A 14,706-nucleotide genomic window follows, 5' to 3' on the forward strand; every position below is an offset into this window, starting at 1 on the left:
GTAGTCTAACTTGAACATAATTACACTAGAATGCAGTCATATGCCTTAACAAATTGTTAATAGTTTTGTATAAATTTTAGGACTGGCACATGGGAAAAGCTGAGTCAAATGTAAACATTGGGAAACCTGTAGATAGTTTCCTCTAGGGATGAAAGAAATATCTTGGGAATCGTTCAGCCCATCATCTTCCCCCTCAACTCATATAGGCTCTACAATTACCATTATTCTTGCCATAAATTATACCACAAAGTGAATTGCACTTGCTTTTCACTTTACCAGGCAGGTTTGATGAATCCTAAGGCACAACACATCATCTCAACAAATCTTCACCGCAATGCCAGCCGCTGTCTCTTTGCCATTTAAACCACTTCAAATCATTTTCATTGCCCCACTATTAAAATGTGTAATTCATACCTGCCATTTGCGTGATACATAACACAAAACGCTCTCACTCTCTTTCACTATCTTTCTCTCTCTCTCTCTCTCGCTCTCTCTCACCACTCAGTCTCTCCAACCTTTTCTATCGCGCTCTCCTGTAAATCAAACAACCCCAGGTGACAGGTCATGCAGATTTCCCACAAGTCAGCAGTGCGCAAACATCCATCCAGGAGAGTGGTGTATTACCGTCAAACCTGATGGCATTATGTACGCTGCGAAACTAATAAACAGCTTCATTCACCCAACACTATTGCTCCTTTTCATGAGCGTTCTGTCTCTTTCTCTCTTTTCTCTCCCTCTCCTATCTGTCACAAATTCATCCAGCTGCAACTCTCCGCCAGCATCAGAGTTAGCCATAAATCACTGCTGTTGTCTAACGCGATCCATTTGCCCAGAACACGGGGCGGCTGTTGCAGAAATTGGGTCAGGAATAATCTGCAGGGCAACAGAGCCTCTTGGGTAATGTAGCCATTAGCAGAGAGAGAGAGAGAGAGAGAGAGAGAGAGAGAGAGAGAGAGAGAGAGAGAGAGAGAGATCCCTTGTACGCTGTAAGCTATGACATCCAAGAAAAGCTGGCTGATGACACTGTTTTATCACTCCCCATCAACCACAGGGTGTGTGTGTGTGTGTGTGTGTGTGTGTGTGTGTGTGTGTGTGTGTGTGTGTGTGTGTGTGTGTGTGTGTGTGTGTGTGTGTGTGTGTGTGTGTGTGCCTTGTTTGATTGGGCCTATTAACGTAAAAGCAAGCAAGCACTGTAGCCTAATAATGTAGCCAAATACTGTAAGAGCAAGCAAAGATACAAAAGGTACCAAGAAGATAAAAAAGTTATTTTCAATGTGCTACATTAAAAAATATATGTTTTCACCCTCTAGTCTAAACACTCAAAAGCGGTTTCTTGGTCAGAAAGCATGATCTAATCTGTTAACAAGTATTTTCACTGTAACCGATACAGTGGTGGCTCGCTTGAAAAAGAAAAAGCATCACACAACAACGCAGTGAGTCTTGAAGTTCCAACAAGGCTAGAACTTCCTGTATTGCACACTTCAAGTGTCAGAATATACAACCTGGTCTCAGAGCGTTTCGTATAATTCTGTACATAAACAGGACTCTCCATTTAATATGACATGTTATGAATTACAGTTTACAGTCCGTAATATATGTTACAAATTAGCTAAACATACAATATGTTACGAATTTGCTAAACATGTGATATGCTAAGAACTGAGAGTCCACTAGGCTAGGTGTTAGGGGTTAGGGTTAAGGTTAGGGTTATGTTTAGGAGTTAGGTTAAAGGGTTAGGCTTAGGGGAAGGGTTAACTAAAAGGGTTAAGGTTACGGTTAGGGGAAGGGTTAGCTAAAAGGGTTGAGGTTATGGTTAGGGGAAGAGTTAGCTAACATGCTAAGTAGTTGCAAAGTAGAAAAAAAGTAGTAAGTAGTTGAAAAGTTGCTAAAATGCTAAAGTTGTCCGTGATGAGATTCAAACTCGCAAACTTTGGGTTGCTAGACATTCATGTTATACACTGACCAACCACCCTATTTTCATGTTTTGCCTTAAGTAACAATCGTTCTTATGTAACCATACCAAACATATCATACTAATATGAGCGTCCTGGATTTACATTTATTATGTTACGTCTAGTTTATGAGACCAGGCTGGAATATCCACCATGGCTCTGACTGGCTGCTGATGGTGTGCATCTCTCTCCCTCCCCTTGCAATATGTTTAGCAGGCCACTGAGTTGACCCTATCATAAGTACAAATGACACATTTCACATTGGTTAATTTTCCAAAGAACTGTGATGACATATGAAAATACAGAGTATGTATGTCTTAGACAGGCAACATAAATAGAACCAAAGCATTTGACACCATCTTATCATTATGTGCCCATGTTTGAGGAGAAGCAGCACATAAACCCATCTGCAGCAATACTACAGTGGCAGGCTACACCTGAAACCACTTGTATACATAGTCATTTTGAAACTGTAGTTCCCTTTTTGTATTAAAGTGTTCATAACACTTTGTTGTTAATAACCCGTGGTGTTAGTATTATTGTTAGCAGGCGAATGAGTACTTGTTACAACAGACCTATGAGGCTTAACGTACAATATAACGTTGTTCAAATTTGGCAAATATAAGTTGAATATGGAAAAACAGTGATCCTACATTGTTTTTAGGCTACCAGGCAACCTAGATGTTTTGAAGTTTTTAATGTATGAATTCTGGTCTACTGGAAGCTTATGCCACAAGCTAGTAAAATGTTTCAGTATGGCTGTTCACCTTTAGAGGCCTAGTTAGTTGCAGAGTCATATGTTTATAAGAGAGTTTGGCCAACTGTAGCTGGATGTCAGAAAGTTTGACAGAAAACAGAACAAATAGTTTTTACTTAATAATCCTTGAGCTGCAGTGTGAATATATATATGTATATATATATATTTTAATCTAGCCTAACCATTGTACAATTATGAAATACATTTTTCCATCCTTGATTTTCAAAGACTGGATTGAATGCCATAAAAACTAAATCAGGAAATGTACAATAAATCCAAACCACGTTTCATTGATATAGAAAATTTATTGAATGAGTGGTTTACTTGGTAGGCCTATGATTACAATAAAAACAATGACATTATCCCCAAATGTAAGCAACGAGTTTGCACTTCCCTATCCCCAAATGTATAAACCCAATGTATTCTAGTAGCTTAACAGATGAAGGTAGTTGGACGTCTTGGACCTCAATATTTCATATTCACATTCAATTGAAAACGTTTTTTTTTAATGCATCCAGAATTCGTTTGGGAAACATAGTCCACTTGATTACATCTGTATTGCAGTGGCGAAATTCACCAATTTAACGTGTTAAACGAGGGAGAACGCAAAATCAAGGTACAAAATAATGATTATACACATGGTGTATTTTATACATTTAGATACGTTTGTTGCTTCCTGTTAAACATACAGTTGCTGCATAATAAGAAATATATATTTTCAACAAATAAAGTGATATAATAGACATGAGTTATGCCAGACATTTATACGAATGTAGGCTACTGTAGTGTGTTAACGTGTTATTTTTGTGGACTCTCATCACAGGCATTAAGTCAATATTCAATCTTGTTATACAGATTGTACAATGGTAACCCTGGTAGGCTGCTGCCAGGGTAGTATAGTGGCGTTGGAAAAGCGATAGATCTTGGAACTGGTACCCGGAGCAGGGAGCTATCTCTAAAAACAAGCGGCATTCCGACCAGTGTCTGTGCGGAGGCGTGTGCCATGTTCGCGGCCTCCAGTTCCGCCGACAGTTGTCGCTTCCATTTGTTCCTGCGGTTCTGAAACCACGTCTTCACCTGAGTTTCTGTTAGCTGTAGACTAGATGCTAAACAGGCTCGCTCGGAGCTGCTCAAATACCTCTTCATATCAAACGTGGATTCGAGCTGGTACACCTGACTCCGCGAGAAGACTGTACGAGTCTTCTTCTTGGACGAGTTGCTCTGCTTGTCCGCACCGTCTGTCTGTCTCTCCTCGGAAATAGGTGACATTGGATTGCATGGTCTCTCTTGTTCCTCTTTGTAATCCTGCAGCAGAGGCTGTGTCAGGTGCGGTCGCCGTGCAATCCCGTCACGGACAGAAATAAGTCCCGTTGTTGAACCTGCATTAAGGAAAAAGACCAGTATATATGTGTGTCGGAAAGAAAAGAAAATGTGTCAAAATATTTCAACAAACTGATTTCCCAACGTCCTCCTCGGTATCATCTGTAGTCTATCAAAATTGACAAATGATGTAGGCCTATCCTCAAGATAAAGCATCGCATAAAGATACTGGATGCCTTAGTCTATGTTGCCTTTAGATCAGCTTGTCAATTTTGTGTCTCAAAATGTTGAATATGTCTCAAAGGTTTCACACTTATTTTTCAAATGCTTTGTGTTGGTCTACCTAGGCTGAGAACATCCCTGTTAAAACAATAACATTATTCGATACTCGGTACAAGAGTTCATTAAGTGTGAACTTTGACTCATTCATCGACAGTGGAAAGGTTGTAAGTGTCCTTTTAAATAAACAATTTAATTTTGACTATGCCTGGTGCACAATATTAATTAAATCAGGTTACATTTAACGGTCAATTGACGAAATGCAGTCATTGTGAAAAAAAGGTTTAATCAATTAGAAGACTCGATTAAATTTGGAATGACGGGGGAAACATCCTGTTAATTATTTGACCTTTCCCCTGTTCGCGGATGTAGCAGTAAAACGACACATTAAACAAAGTGAAGTGATAGCCTACCCACTATCTGCAGTAACAAACATAGGCTACTATAGAGTTATCTAAGTTTACAAGTTTAAACTGCAATAAGTACTAGGCTACTTCTGCCGAAGGTTATCATAAATACGTTTATCATTAGTCCTAGCCTACTTTACACTATTGTTGACCTATTATTAGGCTACAATAATAGCCTAATAATACATTTTTAAAAAAAAATAATAATAATAATAATTGGTCTAGGCCTAATACTAATAATGTCCCGTTAGATACCATACATTGATTTATACATTATCTAGCCTATTTCACCTTTTTACTTTGGAAGCCTATATTTTCGAATGCAAAATGTCAGCGAGGGAAATAAATACAAGCAAAATCTAAAAGCAACAAATAATTAGGCCTACATTTTACGCACAACACAAATTACATTCAGTGATCTACTCACCTAAACATGAAAAATTTAGTGGTTGATGTCGGTTGCATGGCTCGCTGTGACCACGATCCGAACAGAAACAGTCTGCAGAGTCCTCCCCACCGCTGCACTCCTCTTCTGAAGACACCGACAGCGAGCGCTTCCTCGCCAGCTGCAGTCCCTTGGAACTCTCCTTCGCCCCCGACCGTGTCTTCTCCGACGACGTGCCCAATATCGACTGAATAGTGAAACTGGAAATTGGGGCCGACGAGCACTTGCTTCCGCTGTCTTCTGTGGTACTCATTCTCGATTCATAACAGTAAGATTAGGCTATATCTTAGTTTTTGTGTTATTTTTCTCGTATTGTTGGTCTGTGAATACTCACAACTCTTGCGTAAAATAGTTTGGAAATAGTATTTTTTAGATAACCGTTTTTAGAAGTTGAGGGGCTTGGGTTGTTTTTTCCTGGAGCTCAGGGAACATGAATGTATTCCTGGTCTACATCCACGCGCTCTGGACTAAAGACAGTATTGTGGCGTTGCCTCATTTGCATGTAGGTAAGCTCTGCGTGGGCCAATCACACGCTCAAACTAAGCCCGGAAATTTCAAACTCGTGTCAAGGTTCTGAGATAGGATGAAAGGAGCTAAGGACAAATAACTACAGGCTGTCGTTTATTCGAGCATATAGCCTACGTCCCTCTTTGAATCCGATAGTAAAGGTAGACAAACAGGCATAATGGCACAAGCAAATCACAGATGTTAGGCTATTCATTTACCTCAAAAGGCTACATATACAACAAAATACGTTTTGGCATAAGCATAATATGAATCGCCTTTTGTTTAGAAACGGGTACAACATGTCTCTTATTAGGCTATATCAATTCAATTGGACGTTTTGATTGAACATTGGATATATTTTAGGCAATGGATTTTGTGTAGGTAAAGGTTTCTAATTCACGAGTCTTATATTGTGTATTGCTGTTCTTTGTTTGTTTTATTTTTGTGTGATATGTTGACAACTTGACATAGGCTTACCTAATACTTGGGTCTGACTACATTTTAAGTGGACAATAGACTGGAGAAATGGGAAACAGGTGCAACCATGTTTGTCGCCATTAGTCTTTTTTCTTTATATATTGCAGTATTGCATATTGTGTTGACGTAATTTTACAAATTAATATTTTCACAGATATTGCAAGACAACATAACAAATTATTACACTATAGTAGACCCTTGTTATTTCACTGCAATACTTTTTGAAGTGAATGGAGATAATATATTCTACATGTTTTACATCGGCATGCAAATTGATTTGGTCATGACTCTCCCTAAGTCTATCTAATATAATACTCAACAATTTAAACCTTTTCACTTTATATGGTGTAAAATACTTGATTTGCGATATTCCCTCAAAAAACAAACCTTTATCCCTAACACACTTAGCTCAAATGGTATAATAGCATACCATTGACACGCCCTCAGGGGGGAATACAAACCATGTTATCTGTACAGTCAACTGTAGACACAAGTAGGGGCCTACTACACAATGACCTCATGGAAGAAATGGCATGTTTTCTATTAGCCTTGTGGATGGTAAATTGGTCAGATAATCCAACTTACATTCCTGGGTGTTGTTCCTGGAACTAATATGGAACCCTAACTATTTTATCCTGAAAATAATAAAGTCATTCCACGGCCATTATCTGCGATTAAGAATTAATTTGATAATTAGGCCTACTGCAGCTAATCTGCCTCGCGTGGAGTGGAGGCCTGCTAATTGATTGACTAATTGATTGGAGGGTAGAGGCGCGCCCCCGCTCCCCATCTCCCTCTCTCTCTGACGGTGTCTGGTGGGGCAGCTGCGGGGTTTGAGTTCGCGGTTCTAGCACATTATCCCTTGTTACTTCTTTCCAAGGGACCTTAGACACATAACAAATGGTCAGCTTTAATCATAATGTCAGCGCCCTAACCCTCGTGCTGCTGCGCCTAGGTTATGGGATGACGACCCCGGACGTTCTCCCTATATTCTGGTCAATATTGTTTTGTATTGTGGTTTTGGTTAATCCTCTGATAGAAGGAAGGAGTAACGATGACGATGGTGATGGTAGTGAAACCCATCTTGTGATTGTCAACACGAATTTAGCCCAACAGCAGTTAAACGATCTTAAGAATGCATGTGCCCACCAAGATATAGGCTATGTTTAATGGGGTAATATATGAATGAGGGCAGTCACAGATTGCACTGGATTTAGGGTGACTACACATAAATGCGTGGAATCTCCCATGACAGTTAAATGAGACGATTTATACGTGCTATTTTCAAACAAAGACCTTTGTCAAAAGCAGCCATGTCTGTTTAATCTTTATTTATACCCGTATATTATTATCAAGAAATGATTACATAATTAATCCGACACATGAATACCAATTAAACTCCAGATGTTGAAACAAATCTGAAGATGTATTTTCATGATGACCGATAGGTCTATATCAAAAGAAATTAGGCCTAAATGGCGTTATCATTAACTTTAAGCCTATACAATATATGCCAAAAGGTAACGTGTCTGAAGATCCTGAATTTACCCCTCTGGTTTGCAGAAAACATGTTCAGAAACAGCATGGCGCGGTCTTAATTTGTGCTCTGTCACAATGATAGGTGTTGTATGGCAGCCCCCCTGCAATAACAGAACAAGATTTTTACTATGAGAAAAAGGTCTCAGAAAGACAGATGAAGTTATGAGCAGCTTTGATCTAAGAATCAAGCTTCGATAAATATTAAACAAAGACCCCTACACGTGTGTATTATGATATATGACGTGTCCAACTCTAAAATAAGGAAATTACCAGAGAAAATGATATCAATAAATTTTGTAAGTATAAACGTTGATTATGTTTCGATTTTCATTCAAGGATCTGAGCCCTGCTCCTTTTTTCAAATCGCAGAGAGAGCGAGAGAGAGGGTGTGTGTGGGAGGGGGTGGTCGAAGCGGTCGTAAGAGCAAAGCAGAGCGCGAGCCCTGGAGGTGTACAATTTATGTAATCTGAGGCTGGAAATGAATTGGGTAATTTATTGGAAAACAGAAAGTCAAGAAGATTGGATCAGTATAGCCTATCCAAGGGCTCCTATCCATCAAGTTCCAATTAACAACCTAACCATTGAGTTTTAATGGCTTTCCAATTTACTGCCCTGATAGACTCATCAATTCCTCGGGGAGAAATTAAGAAAATCGACCGCCCCTTGGCGTTTCGGTGTCATTCTTCACAGCAACTATATGTCAAATTAAAAACACAATTAAAATTTAAACTGTTCCAATCAGACGGTGCCCCACAACCTATGTTTCACTTAATAGAACTTTGATGAAAATCTGATGCTTGCATTCAATCACGAAAGCAAATGGGATACTATTGTAAAGAAGATTTCCGTTTCCTAAAAAATATGTAAGTGTCAAGAATGTGTTGCATTGACGTGGTTCTGGGGTTTCTATAGGCCATAACAACATTGGATTCCCTAAAAACACGCCACTTCTATACAGCTACGACTTTTTCGTAGCAGGATAGCAGAACGTACGTAGCAGTTTAGGATAATTAACATAGCAGGTTAGGGGAAAGGGTAAGGGTTACAGAACAGGGTTAGGGTTGTGGAAAATACTCCCCTAAACTGCTACGAAAAGTCACTTGAATCGGGGTGGCGTGTTTGTGGGGAGTCCCATTACAATCCCATATATGTCTAAACTGATTTTAGTAAGATGATCAAATGTGCCCAATTTGGCAGAGCATTCATCCAAACTTGGCAGCAAGCACTACACAAGACATCTCCTCATACATATCGGAGTTAGATAGATGGATTTGAAGCATCCGCTTCTCACCTATAGGCGTAGCCTATGTAAGAACATATGAATTCATTTGCATAGGACCTGTGTATATATTTGAAATGATAAAAAGTATATTCATGTAATCTATGTATTGTTTATACATTACCACAAGCCTGCATACAATTGAAAATATCGAATATATGTTAAACTCAATTAACGTTTGCCTAGGCCTATATGAAGTAAAGTAATTGCACCAAAATATCTCCACAGATATTCGCATGAATCACATGCGTGAACAGATGCCCAGGGTTTCAGGAAAGGGCTGAAAAGACTTAAACTGTTGTCACTTGATCAAAATATAGGCCTAACTGGCACTATACCATTTGATGGGCCCTGTTTAAAATCAGCACTCAACTTTCTATTTTAATGTAATATATTGAGCCGCCTGCGGTTATGTCCATTGCCCCGTTCCTGCAAATGTACTTTATCCGATTTTTGCTCTCGCCCCTTCTCCTTTGCATAAAGATGTTCTACAAATGGACATTATCGAGTGGCAACTTTTTTCAATTTATGCGCGCAAATCAAGGTCATGAGCGCAACCAAAACTGCCCGTGAACAATGCCCTTATTTGTAACAATATTTTACAGACGTTTACAGATCAATATCAGCGCGGGGAAGAACACCATATCAATCTATTAATTCTCTGTAATGGGTCCGTGATGAGTTTGCATGATATAATACGTCAATACATTAGTGATTATCAGACGATATTTGAATGCGCACTTTGTATAGTGGTGCGGTCAGCATAGAGTAGCTACTGATTTGTTTTCGATAACTGCATTAGAAACAAAAGCAGAACACGAGCTTTGAGGCAAAGAGTTGACTGGTTTCTACTCAAATGGAGGGAATCCTGAATAAAATGATAAAGTTCTCTTCAACAGTAAATACATACAGTCAACTCGTTGCATGTTGATATTGATATTATTCCACCTAACATTTGATAATACATTTGTGAACTATTTCGCAACTTTATAAGCTAATGTTGTGTGTCATTTCAGCCAATTTATCTCGTCCAAAATAAATATAGGAATGAGCGAGTGAAACACGATTTAACAAAGTACATTTCCTTATGGATTCAAAGGAAAACGTCAGTCCACAAAATATCGTGGACACAAAATGTGAAGGTTTGAGGAGGGAGTCTGCGTCAAGCGTTATCGTGCATAGCCTAATGGCTATCAAAACTTTTGAACTTCCTAAAACCTTTATGTGGGCCTATGGTGATCGAAATACTTAAGAACACTTTTTCACAATATACCAAAGGTTTTCCACTCAACAAAAATGTAGCATATTTATTCGAGCATTTGCAATAGCTCCACGTCAGAAACATTCCACAGGTGAATTGTAGGCATGAGCACTACGGAGACATTGGCATTGGTGTGTGAATATTTATAATTTTTTATTTCACCAGGTAGGCCAGTTGAGAACAAGTTCTCGTGTACAACTGCGACCTGGCATAGCCATGTATGAGACCAAACTAAACCCTTAGAAAATTAAACCGAATTGAGCAAACCCTAATTCTCTATCTATTGCTGATCCATGTGAAACTACATAGGCATATTTGGTGGGATAATTAGCCTACACCCGTCTAGTGCACCATTACCGAAGACGGTCATAAAGGCTGCATCCACAAGTAATATGATTATTGTTACAAAATTAAACGTATAGGTTTTTTAAATGAAATGTTAAACATTAACCTATAAGGAGCTACGCATGCACACATGCACGTACACACGCAAATTTTTAGAATAGGCAATTAGGCAGTTTAGTTTAGAATTAGGCAATTCATTTTCTCTTTTGAATAGACTACATTGCCCCATAATTTCGTCAAGATGGTGGCAATTACGCATCTAATTGACCGAGCCATTTAAAAAAAAATATTAAACAACTTTTACAGTGCGTAACAGCAGGTTGATTACGCACCTGCTTATGTTCGTCATTCGCATAATAATTGATGGGACTCCCAAAATAAGCGCGTGGTTTTCTGGTAGGCCTACCTGTATTTAGTTCTGCAGTCAATACGGATGACAAATACAATCTGCACTATTAAGTAATAATCATAGCAAATAAAGAAGGGTTAGTGTGTGGGTTTAGCTAGTTTGTGAATCTGCACCAATGTATATGCACAATGCATCATGCATAATGTTGATTCATTCAAACTTAATCTATTGTCCTTATGCTACAGGCCTACTCACCACCTCCACCGTGTTTGTTCCAAGGATAATTGTTTCAATATACTGTATACAATATGCCTAGCATCTCAACTGAAATAATCTAATTCAGTCAACAACGGCTATGGCAGTGTGTCTCCGAAGAGTGTAGGACACGTGGTCTGCTCGAGACCGGTAGCACTTGTAATTAGATAGGCCCAGTCGAGCCTCTGTAAAGGGAATTGACGACAAATATCCTCTTCTTTGTATATGCCAGGCGTATACTGATTTCATCTCACACACGACATGTTCATTTTGAAATTCACAACAATTATATTGGGTCTATAATAATGGTTTGTTTATTTGTTAAGGTATGCTATTTATTTACATTATTTAACAATCAACCCTGTTCATGAAGACGTTTTGAAAGTCGACAATAGACTTTTGTTTGGTAGACAAACTGTCAAAAATATAACATTTCAGAATTGATGCCCTAAGCATAGACTGTATACTACACCCAACTACACCCAATTAGATTATTGAATACGCACTGATTCGACATATTTAAGAATGGAATAATCTCCATTTATTTCACAACAGAATTCAGCAATACAATATCAAAACGTTTTTTTTTCTGTACAAAGGAATAGTGTCAACAGGTAGCTCATTTCATTGACTCGATTAAATATATCCATATACATTTGTACATCATGTTATTGTTTCAAAAACACAAAAAGTAATGACATTCAATTCTTAATTGTGCTATAAGGACATTGTCGAGGAAGCAGAAATTAGAATCAGTACATCAAAACAATAAGCCTATAAGCTACAATTATATTGTACATTAAACAGCGTATCTTGATTGTCCCCTTTTAAAGCGCTTTGAGTAAAGAGTGTTGAGCCCGTTCGATATTCGATATTCCTAAATGGCTGAGAAAAGAGAAAACACAATGAAAACACCAGTTGGGGTCAAATGCTACGACCCCATGCGCTAGAATGCTATCATAAGACATTACATTAATTTGAAGGGGGGAGTGGGGGGCAGAGTTCCTGAAATGTATTTTGGGGCAGTGTTAACTCCGTAATATTAATTTTTAATAAGAACAATATGCTATTGGCGTGAAATTATGCCAGACAAAATGTAAACTTCACCCTAATATAAAAATGCACAATATATCCTCTTTAACAGAAATTATAGGTCTATTTTTTTATTTGTATTTTCTTCTTTAGAAAAATATTGTTTTAGTTTGTCTTGTGTAATGTTCTGTAGGCCTACGAGTTAGGAATATAGATAACAACGTCTTGTTTTTCAAACAGGTCTGAGTAGTGGCACAGAGGTGACGATTGGGTGAGAGTAATAGAGATGGTGGGGGAAGGTAAGGAGCGACTGGCTCACAGGAACGTTGCCGGTTGCATTGCCAGTCTCTGAGGCAGAGTTCTCGTGGTAGAGGATGGGCACTCGCACTATCCTCTGTGCAGCGGCGTGGCTCAGATTGGCAGCCTCTAGTTCAGCGGCAAGCTGCCTCTTCCATTTATTTCTTCTGTTCTGGAACCAAATCTTTACCTGTGTCTCTGTCAGGTGCAATGACGCAGCCAATCCGGCCCTCTCGGTACTGCTCAAGTAGCGTTTCATGTCAAAGGTGGACTCAAGCTGAAACACCTGACTCCGGGAGAACACGGTGCGTGTTTTCTTTTTTCGACATGCTTTCTTTTCGTCACTGTCCTCGTTTTTCTTCCTGTCGTCTACCCCACTGTCTTTCTTTGTGTCCTCAGAATCACTCTCGTCTAGAACTATTTCATCGCCACTTTTGTTGTCCTCGTCTTCTTTACCGTCTGGATCGGATTTGAGCACCAGGTCTGGCGAGTCGCGGTCCGTGCCTGAGGTTGGAGAAGAGTCTCTTGCTCTTGCCTTCTCGGCAACTAAAATAACGACAGGAAATAAATATTGGTTATAAACGTGAATGCATGTTCAATGCCTCGTTGTTACTAGATATGCTTGAGCAAATAACAGTTGGCTATTATACCTTTGAGTTGAACATAACCTCGACGAGAAACTTACAATGATGACAAACAATGGCCTAGCTGAATGAAATGCTTATCATTAGTGACATAAAATACAAGACCCCCTAAAATGAGGATATGGATGTAGTTCAAGAATGATTATCCTTGTGTTTGAATTTACTTTGACAGATGAAAGCTCAGCCCATTAAATCCATAGCAATTTCCGCTATACATATTACGCACACATTATACGTTCTGATTAATCATGTAAAAGGTAAAGAAAGAGAAGACAATCAGAAGTGCATGCATGGGCTTACCTTCCGTTCTGTGTAGATGACTGGCTGCGCTGAGCGTGTAGGGATACCACCATGCTGAGGCTCGCTCCAGATAGTGCGCCGGTAAGGCAAACCTCTGTGTGGGTAACTCAAAGCGAGGGAAGTTAAAGTCCCCGACCTGGGATAGGGAAAAGCCCCCTTCAAACGCCGCCTTTGCCGAGGCGAAGATGGGCTTCGGTTTGGATGGTTTACTATCACAGTTAAGTAAGTTCTTAATGAAGAAGGGAGAGTCTTTCACCGGAGTGCACGTCTCTTGCGCCGTCTCGGGCATTGCTGCTTGGAGGTTGTGGTCCGAATGCCGTAGACCACAAATGTAAGTGTTAAAAGACTGGAATTAACAAAGTCTCACTTAGAAAGAGGGATATTATAAACTGGTAGGACTAACTGTCCTTCTCTGCGATGTTTGAAATGCGGAATATCTTCTTGATTACGTAGTTGATCGAGAACGTAAAAAATAAATACAGATCAGAAAAGCAAATAGTCTTCAGAGAGGACAAAATAATATCAGTATTGCATCCAAGTCTTGTGCGTTCCTTTGTCAAAATGCAACTGTGTCCACCGCGTCAGTCTGGCGCCGGATGCTAATGATGAAATAAAAATGTCATCCAAGTTAAATGCGGAAAGTATACGGCGATTGGGCACGTACAATGGCAAATGGGATTAAGGAAGAGATGGGAAGTAGAACGAGGGGGAGAGAGACGGGCAGAGAGAGAGAGAGCGAGGTAGAGAGAGAGTGGGGGTGTAGGCTACACGATAACAACGAAGTCCACCCTCACTTTGCGCTTTGGTTGTAGGCTGTTACGCCCTTGTGTTATTGGTCTTATAGAGTCAAATTAGGTAGCAAATGAGGACAGAGTTGTTAGCACAAAATGTTTGGCATAAACATCGATGAAAGTGCAATAGGCAAATTACTTTCATCGAGCACAGCCTATAGCCAATACCAGCAGAGTAGGCCTATATCATATTTTGATGCACATGTTTGGGGAGATGAAAACATTATGGTGAATTAGAGGATTTTTTTGTTTGTGGTCTGATTTATAGTTATTGATAATATAACCTAGATTCCGGAAGAGCAATAATCATTTTCGGCATGCACTGTAAGCCTATGGATGTAAGTTTTTTTTTATAATGGTCATCATTTCACAACTCAAACACCAACATTATAGACGCTCATGTCCTCAGATGAAGATAGGCCTACAACAAAGTAGGATATTGTGTATTAGGGCACATTTGGTAAAACAAT

At 39.3% G+C, this 14,706-nt stretch overlaps 2 protein-coding genes across 2 annotated transcripts; both read right to left on the reverse strand.

Moving 5' to 3' along the window:
- Positions 1–2,994: 2,994 nt before the first annotated feature.
- Positions 2,995–5,643, reverse strand: LOC110529482 (homeobox protein HMX2). Its single transcript, XM_021611670.2, has 2 exons — positions 5,143–5,643; positions 2,995–4,088 (listed from the first exon to the last, which is right to left on the reverse strand). The coding sequence occupies exons 1-2, from the start codon at positions 5,411–5,413 to the stop codon at positions 3,541–3,543; spliced, it is 819 nt and encodes a 272-aa protein (XP_021467345.1). The 5' UTR covers positions 5,414–5,643; the 3' UTR covers positions 2,995–3,540.
- Positions 5,644–11,688: 6,045 nt separating this feature from the next.
- On the reverse strand, positions 11,689–14,260 carry LOC110529484 (homeobox protein HMX3). The gene is made up of 2 exons (XM_021611685.2): positions 13,446–14,260; positions 11,689–13,047 (listed from the first exon to the last, which is right to left on the reverse strand). Exons 1-2 carry the CDS (start codon positions 13,732–13,734, stop codon positions 12,437–12,439), a joined length of 900 nt encoding a protein of 299 aa, XP_021467360.1. The 5' UTR covers positions 13,735–14,260; the 3' UTR covers positions 11,689–12,436.
- Positions 14,261–14,706: the final 446 nt, after the last annotated feature.

The sequence above is a fragment of the Oncorhynchus mykiss genome, chromosome 1 (genome assembly GCF_013265735.2).
Source record: "Oncorhynchus mykiss isolate Arlee chromosome 1, USDA_OmykA_1.1, whole genome shotgun sequence".
Lineage (NCBI taxonomy): Eukaryota > Metazoa > Chordata > Actinopteri > Salmoniformes > Salmonidae > Oncorhynchus > Oncorhynchus mykiss.